The 13,862-nt window shown below is 39.8% G+C and overlaps 1 protein-coding gene across 8 annotated transcripts in view; it reads right to left on the bottom strand.

Annotated features, from left to right (window-relative positions):
• Positions 1-545: 545 nt before the first annotated feature.
• The window catches only part of LOC117253638 (NLR family CARD domain-containing protein 3-like), a 43,539-nt gene continuing 30,222 nt past the window's right edge, over positions 546-13,862 (bottom strand). For 5 of the 8 annotated variants that reach the window (XM_078169016.1, XM_078169015.1, XM_078169018.1 and 2 more), the window contains exon 14: positions 11,556-12,422. In XM_078169016.1, coding sequence (XP_078025142.1) covers positions 12,401-12,422 — 22 coding nt within the window. In that variant the 3' untranslated portion in view covers positions 11,556-12,400. Of the gene's footprint in view, positions 789-9,167; positions 9,248-9,386; positions 9,472-11,554; positions 12,423-13,862 lie in introns of those variants that run through there. The other 3 variants (XR_013491728.1, XM_078169021.1, XM_078169019.1) reach the window with 3 other exon arrangements.

Below are 13,862 nucleotides of genomic sequence, written 5' to 3'. Positions count from 1 at the left end.
AAACCAGCCTGATCTCACCCCCAGGACATCAAACTTTGATGCTTTGTCATGTCCCTCAGCACCTGATACCAATGCACAAGGCTCCCTTTAGTGTCTGTATGAGATGCACCAGGCTTTTTTCTAACTCCAGTGTAAACCCTTCTGGGTAATATTTGACACTCAGAGCAACTGGGGTATAAAGTGTGCGACCGCTGTGGATTTCCGGGTGGATGGATGGGACAAAAACACAGGACTTTCACCCAGAAGCAACACATTCTCCCTCTGACCTTGTCACATATCGACATGTGGTCATGGACTTTCCACATCCAGGTACGACATGCAAGGTACCCTGGGTGCGTTGGTTGTTGACGTTCTGGGGCGCTGTGTCAAGTTCTGCCTATTACACGCATTGTTTTCTTTCAAAATACACTTCCGTTTTCACAAACTATTTACTGTTTACATACAGTCTCTTTCAAACAGACACTACATCGGTACAACACCACAAATTGACTTTTTTTTTTTTTCCTGCAACATGTAATGCACACGGTTAAGTTTAGGCAACAAAAACACGTTCACTAGCAAGGATCACGCCACAACAATATGAAGTTAAACATTTTAATGAATGTTCTGAGGTATGAGATGATGTTGATGGTGAGTGAATATAGAGGGGAGGGGCAAAGATGGATGGAGGGTGTCATCAGCCAGGCTGGTCCGGAGGGTACGCTGGACGCTGGGCAGAAGGAGACTCAGTGTGGGGGTTCCGTCTCAGCGTTTTCCGCCCAAGCTGATTATGGACCCCCGGACTGTACCTAGAATGAGACATGGGAGAGATATGCACTAGATGGAATTGGAAGGGATGAGAGGAGTAGTGGAGATGATGAAGAGAAGGGGAAAGGGTGGGCGGGCTGAGAGATCTGAGACAAACAGGGCTGGATGGGTTGGCCAGGTATATGTAGGCTTGTCAGGTGATTAGAGGTGTGGTTGAGGTGTGACCCTGCTCCCAAACCTAAGTTAACTAGTTAACTTCATTTGTTGGGTTTAGAAAAAAAAAAGAACAGGGTTTGGCTTTATAATCTTGCAAAATGCAAACACCGCTCTCGTGGGTGAAAGTTGGTGTTTGTTGGACCCAACCACCACCTCTCCCACCTGCCCTACCCACACTTTTGCCACCCTAACTTTCGTTCTTGTCCTGGTCCTTTTGACGACTTCAGAGTGAGACCGGGTTGCCATAAGCCTGCTGTTTGTGTCCTGTGTGAAACCAAAAGTCAGTGTTGGTTTATTTTAAAGTAATGCTACTTTAGTTACATATATACATCATGTACTTACTCACATCACATATTTACATTAAATTGTCAACCAAGTCGTTTTGTTGACTAAACCTAATGAGAACCATTTCACAATGTTGAATACATGTTACATGTTTATTCAGGGGAGAGCTGTATGTGTCATACATCTGTAGAAAGGGTGCTATTTGTCTTTTGTTAGCCTTGATAAAATATAAATGGGTGAGTTATATATAAATTCACTAGTGGACTGCTGTCCATGTCCTGTGTGAAACCATAAGTCAAGGTTGACTTATTTTTAAGTAATGCTACTTAAGTTACGTACATATGTCACGTATTTTAGTCACATTGCATATTTTCGTCACATAAGAGCCATCCATGGTGTGAAATGTGTGTGAGTTGCTAATTTGTCCTGTAGGGGTCACTGTATTGTCATGGGTGTCTGCCAATATAGGTAGGAACCATTCATTGAGAGACAGGTGTTGCCGGGTCACGTCAAGTGAGGTGTATGGTGCTCTATGTATTGGTGAAAATTTGTCTATTTGAATGCTTCATGGACACAGATTCATGAATGATGCACGTTTCATTCAAGACAACAATGGTGATAAATAAATTATGCATTAAAGAAGAAGAGGTTGTTTTCACCCAAGAGCAGCTGTCAGTTTGTTAAGGCGAGCACGTCAATTAGTAAGTAACATGTCTATGCAGCCCCTCAGTGGCTTTAAGTTTAGGCTTAGCTGCTATATGATGTATTTACATTAAATTATTATATAATTGTCTTATTTTAACAAATGCACCTATTTTAACTCAAACCATGTTTTTTTCCCCCCGAAACCTAATCAAGAAGTTTTGTTGTCTGAACCTAATGGTGACCATTTCACAGTACATGTTATGTGTTTCACCAAGGACACAGCTCATACAGACTCAAAAGGGCGATCAGATGCTGACAGAGTGTGACAAAGTATGAGTATTTGACAACCTGGCAATAAAAACTTTGGTTAAATCCAATATACACTACCTGCCCAACACCAAAGACTAGACCTAGAGACTACCTGGTGAGGAAAGTGAAATGTGTTGCCAGACAGAGACAGTTTTTCTCAGGCATTATTCAAAACCAAACCAGAGCTGAAAGTTGGGTAAATCTGGCTTACTCTCATCAAGTTGACAAAATGCAACTCCAAATGAATGCTAATTTTAGTCCGAGTCTGTTAGATGTGTAAATAGGAAACTCTCTGCTCACACGTTTACCATAATAAGGCCATAATCTGTCAGGACTGAGTTGTTCTGCACAGAAGTGGCCAAAAACTGTGAAATATGCAAACAGGTTTCAAAATATTCCGCCTGATGTTAATTCCAGAGTACTGCATGCATTGATGCCAAAAATGATTTCTGCCTTGTGAGACAAAGAACTCAGAGAAAACATACATTCAACATGTTATTTTACTTGCAATTTTCACAATGTATTCATGTCATCATGAGTGTTTCTCCTTCAAGTGTTTCCACTCTGAAATGATAGAGTCAGCCTGCCGTACAGAATCACTGAGTTTCATAAGCCTCAGCTCCAGAGGAGAGCTTTTCTGTCCTTTAATAATTTGAATGTTGTTCCACAGATATTGATATCCACCTTCACCAGAACACAATTCTACAAAAGCAATGGATACTTATTTTTTTCAATGCTGATACTCAGACATATTGAACATCAGCACAAAATACTGGCAAATGAAAAGCCTCAGTCCTAAAATATCCACATCAATATCCACTGTAAAAGTCATCCACAGCCCAAGTACCTTCTCTTTGTTTTTAAGTGCCATGATGTTTGGCTTTGCCATAGATCAATGCAATTAGTTTCCTGACAGTAACAGGAAAGTATTTGAAAGTCAATTTAGTATATTTCTGTGTGATTGACAACCTGTCGACTTTGCTGACACAGTCTTAATTGTGCTGGTGCGGTAAATCCCTGCCATCATGTACTGCACGCAGATTAAAACACAGTGATTGATTTGCAAGTAGTCTTTGACCCGAGCCTTACTGTGCAAATGTCACTCACACACGCTGCACATTTGAGCAAAGAGAGCCCGAAAGGCAGCAGGGTAAAATATTTATTTAAAAATGATTTTGATGGGTATACAAAGCGGCCTTTTCTTTTTTCTTACAGGCAGCTGTGAGTAAACAAGTGGCCATTGCCTGATTGCTTTGCTGATGTCAAAAGCTTTCTCTTGGGACCGGCATAAAAGATTCATAAGGCATGTTTTGAAATGCATGTAAAGTCATAGCAGTGAGTGAGTTGCAGAGGTGTTGCACTACATCAAGTCTCTATCAGATCTTTTAATGTGGAGAACAACAGCAGCATGTTTAACCTCACTGCATGTCATGTTAGAAGCCCTCACAGGTGTTTCGGTTCAGGCTGATTAGACCTTTGCTCAGGTTCATGTTGGGTATGAATAAAACATAAAACCAGATAAAGTGGGACGCAATGATGCAGTGACATTGGAGATAACATTTAGAAAGTAGTTAGTTGGGTGTTATCAAAATAATACAAACGTATTCACACAAAACTTGGATAAATGTATGATCTTTTGTCAAACCAAGCTGGCCAAAATGTTACCTTCCACATTTTTAATAAGAATGATGGGTAGATGTGGGGCTGTATTGAGCAACACGATGTGGTGGACATAGTTTGAGTTCTAAACAAAAGACAAGTTTCCTCAAACTGCCAGTGCATCACGACAAGGAGAGCGCTTTCATTTAAGGGGGCGGAAGTTGTGATAATAATGCCTTCTTTCTGATCCCACCCTGTGCCCAAGTATGCCACGGGTGTGCCAAGGGAGTCTGCCCAGAAAATCACCAAAGGGGCATTGGGTATACTCATGACGCACTTCTTCTTTGCCTGGCTTAACGGTCACGATTATGTCGTTGCCTGCTTTATTTGCATGCCCTTGACACCGCTTTAGTTCTGTTTTGCAATTTCACTTGGATAGAGATTTTTTAATAACAGTGCTTGTTTGGATTGGATTTTTATTTTTATTTTATTTTATTTTTTCAAGAAAAGGAACTGATCTGCAACTACTTCTTGGAAAGGTTTCTCTAAAAATGAATCAAATTTGGTATTAAAATTATAGGTACTGACTTAGAGAGTCTGTAGGGAGATTATAATTATACAATTATGCAGAATAAACTTTCCAGTGATACAGGAATGTTTACTTTGGTTTAAATGGATCTTTAAGAAAACAACTGCTTCTTGGTTGGGTTAACAACACAATTAACCAAAGGTGAGGAAAAGCTAGGGACACAGTTTCTTTGATTTATCTGTTACAATTAGGCCGTTTGGGATTAGTCAACTGTATAGAGGTTATGTTAGAAAAGTCTTCACATCACACTTGGTACACAAAGTTTTTCATAACATCTACAAGAAATAAATACTGGTAAAGCTCTTATTGTATTTGCACTGGGTTTATTCAGCTTTTCTGGATGCTTAAACTGCTGTAAATCACTGAAGTTTTAATTATTTATAGAATAAATATTCATAATACAAAAACGCAAGTAATAAAATTGAAATAATTGCAATTAAACAAAAAAAAAAAAGATGAAGATTTCCTTTTAAAGCACATGTGTGAGACAATGAGATCTAGGGTAAGCCAGGTATTTTTCATCATGTATTGAAGTCTTGTAGTCAGTTGAGAGCAACTATTGCTCTGAAACCTGCAGATGCCTTGATCTGAGAATATCATCGCTAATGTCAACATGACATCAGGTCGGACAGAGATGTTACCAGCATGCATTGTGCTGTGATCGCAGATAACTGATTCTGTGTAGGTCTGGCTCATAACAAACAAACCTGTTGTCTCTATTTTTCTCTTTAATCCGTGCATCATAATACATTTGTTTCCAAGAAACTTCATCTCTTGCATTGTTAGGAGAAATACAATACCTGTTAAACAGAGTTTTGGTTTAAATTGATTGCACGTTTGCACCTGAATTACTTTTTGATTTCAATTGTATTTTTTTTTCATTCATACCTGAGCTTTCTGTTTTTTGTTAGTATGGTCAGTTATATTTTTGTATGCTGTGGGCATATAGGTGTGAAGTAAACTGGTGAACTGTTTCTTGGTTGGTTTAAAAAAAAAAAACACAACAAAACAAAACAAAAAATTAAAAAGCTCAAAAAGAAAACAATATATATAATTTATGTTGTCCTGCCATAAAGGGTACAACATGACTGGGAGGTAGATGTCAGTCAGGCACAGTTTGTGCTCTTCCTACAAAGCTATGAGCTCTAATCAGCCAAAACAAGTAAATAAAAAACCTGTATGGGTGTGTCACAGGAGTGTAAAGACTTTAAAGATGCACCCTTTGTTGTCTGATGCAGCCCACTCTCATGGAAAGGTGTGAAATGGCAACCTGTTCCCCTCCCAAGTATACCACTGCTTTGACATTGGACCAAAACATCAAAATATGATGCCCCCTGCTTTGGTCTTGGACATCAAGTTTTTGAGTGTATTTCCGTAGCTTTAGGCAATAAAAGCACATGGTTAGGTTGAGAAAAAAATCATGGTTTGTCTTTAAATAAGTACAGTAGTTACTAATGTAATGTCATGTCACGTGACATATGTTACTAGTGGTGTATGCTACACATACTAGCACACTATATTGTTGCTATGTTGTTACAAAACATATAGTAAGCTCCTGGGTGAAAGTCCAGTGATTGTTTGACCCATCCACCTCCCCTCCCATCCCTCTCATGCTCACTGTCTCACTCTTTATACCACAGTAGTTGCAAGTGTCATCAGAAATAGCAGCTGCCCTGAGCATTTGTGCATAAGTATTTGACAAGTTTGGTTGTGGCCAATGTTGTCAGAAATAGCTGCCACCCGAGCCCATTCTCACTGAAGTTGTTGAAATCTGGTGCTTGGGCAGTGATTTGCGGCATCAGAAACCAACGAAAAAAGGTGTTCCTCTGGTTGCCTTTATAGTTTAAGGGCACCCAGCGGTGTCAGGGGAAAACGTGGCAGGACGAGGACGAAAGTTAAGGCGGCAAAAGTCCGACTGGGGCTGGTGGGAGTGGTGGTGGATGGGTCCAATAAACATCTACTACGGAAGTGTATTTTGAAAGAGGACAATGCATGTAACAGGCAGAACTTGACACAGTGTCTCAGAACGTCACCAACAAACGCACCCAGGGTACACTGCATGTCATATGTGGACATAGAAAGTCCATGACCAAATGTCAATATGTGACGAGGTCAGAGTGAGAATGTGTTGGCCACCCGGTGCATGTCATGAAGAGTGCCTCCGTATGGTGGTATTTAATGCCGAAATCATTAACAACGCAGCCTTATTTGACAGGTTGTGACTGAGAACTGTCTTCAAAGGGATATTGACATGGTGGTGGGCATGAAATGCGTTAAAATTAGGTGCTGAAAACAAGAAAACCATGTCACTGCAAAGTCAGTGAGGGTCTTCTGCCATGGTGGACACATGAATTAAGTATAAAAAGGCGAAGAAGTCTGCATAGGGTGGGTGGGAGACGTGGTGGGGTCAAAGAAGACCACTGTTTGTGTCCCAAGTCAAACCAAAAGTCAACATAGTTACAAGACTTGACAGACTTTACCTTACTACATAAAAATACATAGGTTTACGTCACTTACATCCCATGGATAGTTATTTTAAATAAAATGACAATCTTCTCTTTTTTGTTCTCTAAACCTAACAAAGTGTTTTTTCCCTTTCCCTAAATGAAACCATTTCAACCAACCATGCTAGTGACATATTTTAGCAACATGTTTGAAATTGTGACCACTCACAATAGATTTTGCTTTGCCATTTTTTTGTGTTGCCAGCACATGATTTCAACACATTTTGTGCCCACCACTATATAAAGTGTTGTTAAAAGATTGTGTCAGTTCCATGTATTAGCAGTAGCACAATCCATAGGGACTTGGGTTGGGAACCGGAGGGTAGTCTGTCCAAGTCCCCATCCAGACCAAAATATGGTGCGTGGACTGGTAGCTGGAGAGGTGCCAGTTCACCTCCTGGGCACTGCCAAGGTGCCCTTAAGCAAGGCACCGAACCCCCCAGCCGCTCGGAGCGCCTGTCGTGGGCAGCCCACTCTGACTCTTTCTTTTTTGTTTTCTGTTTTGGTTCTTTGCTGTTTTTAACCTGTGAGGCACTTTGTGTTACTGTTATATGAAAAATGCCATTTAAATAAAGTTGATTTGATTTGATTTGACATCTCTCAACAGTGTGAAAAAATTTAATTTCCCCTCTGGGATTAATAAAGTATATAAAAAATTTTAAAATTATTTCTGTGATACTGACACATACTAACCTTTCTTTCATCCTTTAAAATGTGATCTTCAATGAACAAAATTATTTAAAAAAACAGGATACCGTTTTTGTCGTTGGTTCAAATGTAAAAGAAAACAATAACTTTTTATTAATAAAAAAAGAAGAAAATAAAAAACACTCTAGGTCTTAAATTACATATCAGCTGAGCAAGGGCACTAAGTATTGGTATTGTTGTCATGTCACTGAGTCACTTTTTACCAGCTTCTCTTTTAAGACTTGCCGCCCATTTTCATTCAAGCACCAGATCAACTTCAATCACTCAAGGCTGAACAGACCTGATTTTTAACTGCATCAATTATATGTACTCAGTTTTATTTCTGGAGCTTATCCTGTGGGTCAGATCCTATTCATTGAAACCTAATGTGGTGAAGATGTTTGTTTTATTTTTATGCAGTTTTTTGATGGCAAACCACTGCTCTGTAGTGTGTACCAGTATATTTTTTAAAAGAGGTTTCCAACAGTTGTTAAAGGACTCCATCACATGTGTTGTACAAGTGCAAAGCCTTGCTGAATATATTGATGAATACATTTTAACTGCACTTATTTTGAAGTATTACCAAGACCATTGCAAACAAGCCCATCATTCATAAGACTGGGTATTGACCATTAACTGTCACACAATTGACTGAAGGGGATGGACAATCATCACAAAATAGAAGCAATTTTTACTCAATCAAACTTTTTACTTAAGTTTTTGTTGTTGTTCTTTCAGTTTGTACTATTGTGGATGCAAAGTTTCTGCTTCACATTAGCTTTCCTGGACTGAATGCATATTGGCTGTAACTGTCTCTCATTTTGCACTCGAAAACAAACAGCAGGGAAGCAGAGTGGTTGCAACATCCTCTTTTCAACAGGAAGCAGCGGGGTTTATGGCAAACAGCACAGGTAATAGTGAATTATCAACTTGTTACAACCACAGCTGTCAACTTTACGATAGATGTCCTCCACTGTTACTCGCTATGAATAAGATTGGAAACCAAATAGCTTGCAATGTCTGAATGTAATGGCAGGAAAATAGAAAAACAGAGCATGGTTGGATCTCCAAATTGGAACTGGAAATGTGGAAACAGTCTGTTCTAAACTCAATGGTTTATTACTGGTTTTGAGGGATTTTCATTAAAAGGACCTCAGCAGTGGTTGTTAAGGTTTAGTTCTTTATCTTACAACATATAATTTAATACCTGAACATTTTCCAAAGCTTTTAAAATAGCTTGTGTGTTTGAGGAAGCCATTGGTTTTTGATTTTAATGTTTTGAAAATCACTTTGCACATACTTGATTAGTGTTTGAGACAGACTGCATTATGTATGAAGGAAAACCTAAAAAAAAAAAAAAGTATGTTTTCTTTAGTGTATAATCACATGAGCTGTCTATGTAGGGAGCAGGTCCTCATCTACATATTGCCATTTTGCACAGCCATGCTTGCATAGTAGCACAGAACAGACAAATCAAACACTGGATCTAGATAGGGCCACTCCTGTTCTTACTGGGGACCAGTTAGCAGCCCCTCCATGACAAGCAGCATCGAAAAAACATGAAACTGCTTTATGCAGTGTTTTACCTGTTTAAACACTGGGTCTATTTGTTTTGGAGAAGAGGACACGTCTGCAGATAATGTGGCTCCTGGTAAAAACCTTAAGCCTTTAGAGAGAGAGAGAAAAAAAAAAAAAGATTAGCACAGATTAGCAGGTGCTAGGTTAGTGGCCCGTGGCTGTCACGCCAAACTACGCCCAAGAAACATGGATCTGTAACCTGAAACTGCTTTATTCCGTGCTTTTACCTGTTTCAGTCACTTGGTGCATTCGTTTTGATGAGGAGGAGACCTCTGCAGACAATACACCTCATGGTAGGAACCTCCTGAACGTCTGGATCAGACATATGGTGAGCACACATTAAGTTTGCAGATGCCGGGCAAGCAGGCCGACTGTGACATGCCAAACACGGTAGGAGAAAATACTGATTTATAATGTGAAACTGCTTTATTTAGTGGTTTTACCAGTTTGGCTCCCAGTAAAATCTTCCTGAACAATGAAGGAATTCTAACCAGGAGAAGTTTCAGTTGGTTGCAATCTGCAATCCGCACTGCTAGATTCCACTAAACCGCCTAAATCTTAAGTGCAACACACACCGCCGCCGGCGCGGCGCTGTGGCCGTCAAGGGCCGCCCCCCAACACACACTGGCAGCGGCGCACAGCCAACATGTGTTTCCCACCCCAGGTGGCTGTACCTTTACTAATTGCCAACGGTTGCCAACTGCTAGTAACAGAAGAAGAAGAGGAAAAACTTTGAGGCAACAACAACTTGAATTTCACGGGTGAGTTTCTTATCAAAGTCGTCTTATTAAAAATTTGAAACAACCGGAGTTGATCCTACGAGACGAGACGTACATAAAAGGCTTTTCTCGCAGCACCGCCATGAGCAGTGTGGGTTGGTTCATAGAATATAATGGAGGCGGGCGTTTTGACGCGTGGCGTACGGCGGCGGTGTGTGTTGCACTTAACACACTGGACCTGTAAAAATAGTATGAAATCATAGAAAGGTTTTTGCTATAATTCCACAGGACTTTTTGTTTCATATTTCATAGATAAAGTTATTAAATGGCTGTCTAAATTTTTTGCTGTGTCATTACTGATGGGTCAGGTTTGCTGTGGTAATAACAATTAAGATCTCCAAAGCCTGAAAGAGGTTTGTGCTATCAAAACAAATTAATCCCAATTAACCAGCATACAGTTGCAAAATTGATTACAGCAATTAAAGGAAACCACCACAAACAGTGAAATTGGAGGCAAATCACAAGGCATATTACTCCTCTTAGACTGTTGTAAGTTTTTATGTTCCGTGCAATATAGAATATTTTTACTCCCGCTGTACTTTCAGTGGCAAAGTTGCAAAAAGCAAAATTACATCTAAAAAGGTGTTTTCAGTCATTGCCAGTCCAATCAGCTCCCTCAATTACACTCAGTGGAGCCATGGATCCGTGATTATTAAGATGGAGCTCACACGAACTGTTCTAAGGCTGGCTTTGCCCCAGCAGGAGCTATCATTAACATGGACTCCAGCTCGGAGCCTCGAGCCTTTAACTGTCCTTAAACTGCCCATGCAAAAGTGGGAAATTAGCAAATGTCAATCATTGGCTGACACTGCTATCAAGCAGGAGTCAGCTGGAGTCTGAAAGGGCCTGAGGGGGTGGTGGTGGCAGAGTGGGTTGACGTTTCCTTTACATCGTCACTCTCTGAATATCAACTCATCATATTATGTTCAGCCTCCTCACTGAGCTGAATTCTTGCCCACGGTGCTTCACAGCAAGTCGTCTTCTCCTCTGTCACCTTGTTTGCTCACAATGACAGCGACTGGGAATCATGTAGGTGTGGAAATTAGAGTGCGGCACACTACAACCATCTGTGGCAACTTTATCTTGCAAGATTTCAAACATGTCACGTTTTTTCTGTTCTTTATTATGCGGATGATATAGTTAGGACACAAAGACAAATGATCTGAACTGACATTTGATTCGCTCAGATAACTTTTTACCAATGTTGTGTGGTAGATTAATTTTCATGTTCTCCATTAGTTGACACAAAGAGATTTTACTTTAAACTGTTTCTAGCCAATGCTAAATGGCTATAATTTCAGACCACATTAGATTTGTTATTTTTGTCAATTTATTTCCAACTTCCACTTTATAATGGCTCTGGTTGTAGTTTTGATATTTAATAATCTTTATTGTATGTACAACAGTGTGTCATGGGGCAAGCAAGTAAAGACTATGGAACGTGGATGTTGATTTTTGGTCATGAATTTGTGGCACAGATCGAAATGAGGGTGGGGAATGAAAAAAAATAAGCGTGTGTTAAGAGTTTGAATTCCTGGCTGCTCAAATCACTCATTTTTGTTTCTTTCACTGTCAAAGCTGTGCACAAAAACTTTTTTTATAATGCGAGACAGACCCAGCAGCAGACATAAATCCATTGGCAAGGCTTTTATTTTTTCATAAGCGGGCCCAGTGTAAACATTATAGTCGACACATGATGTGAGTGTATTCATTAGGCTGGTTATACAATTACAAGCACATCCTCTCCTATCTATACGTAGCTTATGCATGGCGTCCAAAGTCACAGGCTGTGTTTCTTCTCCTGGGCAACAGCCCAGGTAGGCTGAATTTTCACTGATATGAAAACAACACTGAAGTCATTGACAGTTAATATATTTAGCAGGTTTGTGAGCTGCAGCCTAGGAAATTGAACACAGCTATTTTTCTGGAGTTCTGCCAAGATGTGGACGTGATTTCGAACCAGCAGAGCGATACAACTGACATGACATAAACACTGGGGGCTTAGCCTGGACCTCTGTATCCTCCCTCAGGATTTGCTGCTTTTTTAATGCACTCTGGCACTTTATTTACGTTCAAAGTAGGCTGATGTGTCTTGATCATTGAAACATTCAAATATGTACCTCAAAAACTGTTGTTTCCATTCCGGATAAATTAGTGATAGTGATATAAAAAATAAGTATGCTCTGCCATTTCTCCTTTACCGTAACATGGGTCACTCAGGGCTGACCATCAGACCCCCCCAACACACACACACACACACACCAACCACTTTTCGAAAGTGTAACACTTTGAAAAAGTCCTTTTGTGGGATTTATTTGAATTACCTCACTATTATACAGTATATACACAGACTCACATAGACTCACACAGAATCACACAGTGAACATGGTCCAGTCAGCTTTCTGTGTCTCTGGATCATCAGGACACAGCTGATCCTCTCAACACATCCACCATCCTGTTTATCAAACTGCAGTTTCCTTCCATCTGATGAGAGAAGAAGACAAGAGAGGTTATAAATCAGCTGTCCGTCAGTAATGCAGCACATCCAGTACAGTAACTCTGCAGAAACAGAGTTATTCACTTTAATGATGGATTTACTGAGTCTGTTATAACAGTTGACTAATAAACAGATATATAATGTTAAATTTTCTATAAGTTCATCCAAAGACTGAACTGCAACACATCAGCTGTGATTACTGGACTTCAGCAGAAGTTCTGCTCTGTATGAAGAACACATGGTTACCAACTGTAATGATAGTTCAATAAAATAAGAGTCAGCAATTTGTAAGCTTCAGTCAGACTGATCTCAGAGCTGTGACAAAGATAAGGACAACAAACACTTTAAAGAGGACATATTATGCTCATTAACAGGTTCTTATTTGCATTCTGGGTTTCTACTAGAACCTGTTTACATGCTTTAATGTTCAAACTAGAGTTATCGCCTTATAGTTGTATGCCTCACCAACCAGTCAAGTTACAGTTACAATTTACATCCATGTCTGTCAAGACTCATATGTAGCCTTGACAGTTGGCAATTCTTTTACTATGGATGCTGCTGTAACAAAGCTACACATTCTAAAATGTGGATGCTTCATAAACATCTTCAACCCTAACACTAACACTCAGAAAAACACAATGCCTCCTGTCATGGCTGTCGTGGGTGTGGAGGCATAATAATGCTTTGATTTCCTCCTGTTAACTGTCTGCATTGGAACGCCTGTATTTTCCCCCCTCTGTCTGAGAATGAATGACTATAACAGAGAATATCAGTACTTTCTGCTGTGAAAAATCACCAATAATAGCTTCTAAACAAAACCGGCTATGTTCCAGCATGAATATGATCTGACTTTGGGGAGAAACTTACAACATCGCCAACCAAGATTACATGTTTCCCTGAAGTTAGCATGTAGCTACATGTAGCAGTGAAGGTCATGTAATGTTAACACTTAACGTGCCAGGAGCAGTTGACCATATAAAGACATCTTAGCTTAAGTAGAAAAAGCCATCAAACACAGAGTATTCAGAGCATGCTGAAGTCCGAGGTTTTTGTTCACAGGGACTTTGGCCACATTTAATAAGAATGTCCTTCATTGTAACATTATAGGCTAAATAAAACACACAAAAAAACAGAATATCATAACCAATTATCAAGGTCAGATTTGATGGTATGACAGTTAGATGAAAGAGGACAGCTGTCTCTATACATGTGATGATGTCAACAGTCATCTTCAGATCAACTTAAACTCACGATAACAACAAGTTTCTTGCTGATCTAATTGGCTGACTGTTCTCTCTGTCTCTCTATCCTCACCAGAAGATTGTCCCCATTACCCTCTTTTAGCCACTCAGAAGGTCTGAGGTTTACAGGAAATACTGGATCTTTGCTCTGATACTAACTGTGTTAAATGTAATACTGCTGAAACC

The sequence above is a fragment of the Epinephelus lanceolatus genome, chromosome 6, assembly GCF_041903045.1.
Source record: "Epinephelus lanceolatus isolate andai-2023 chromosome 6, ASM4190304v1, whole genome shotgun sequence".
In the NCBI taxonomy this organism is placed as follows: Eukaryota; Metazoa; Chordata; class Actinopteri; order Perciformes; family Serranidae; genus Epinephelus; species Epinephelus lanceolatus.
The sequence above is the reverse complement of the archived record's forward strand: the minus strand, read 5'-3'. Positions and strand labels throughout refer to the sequence as shown.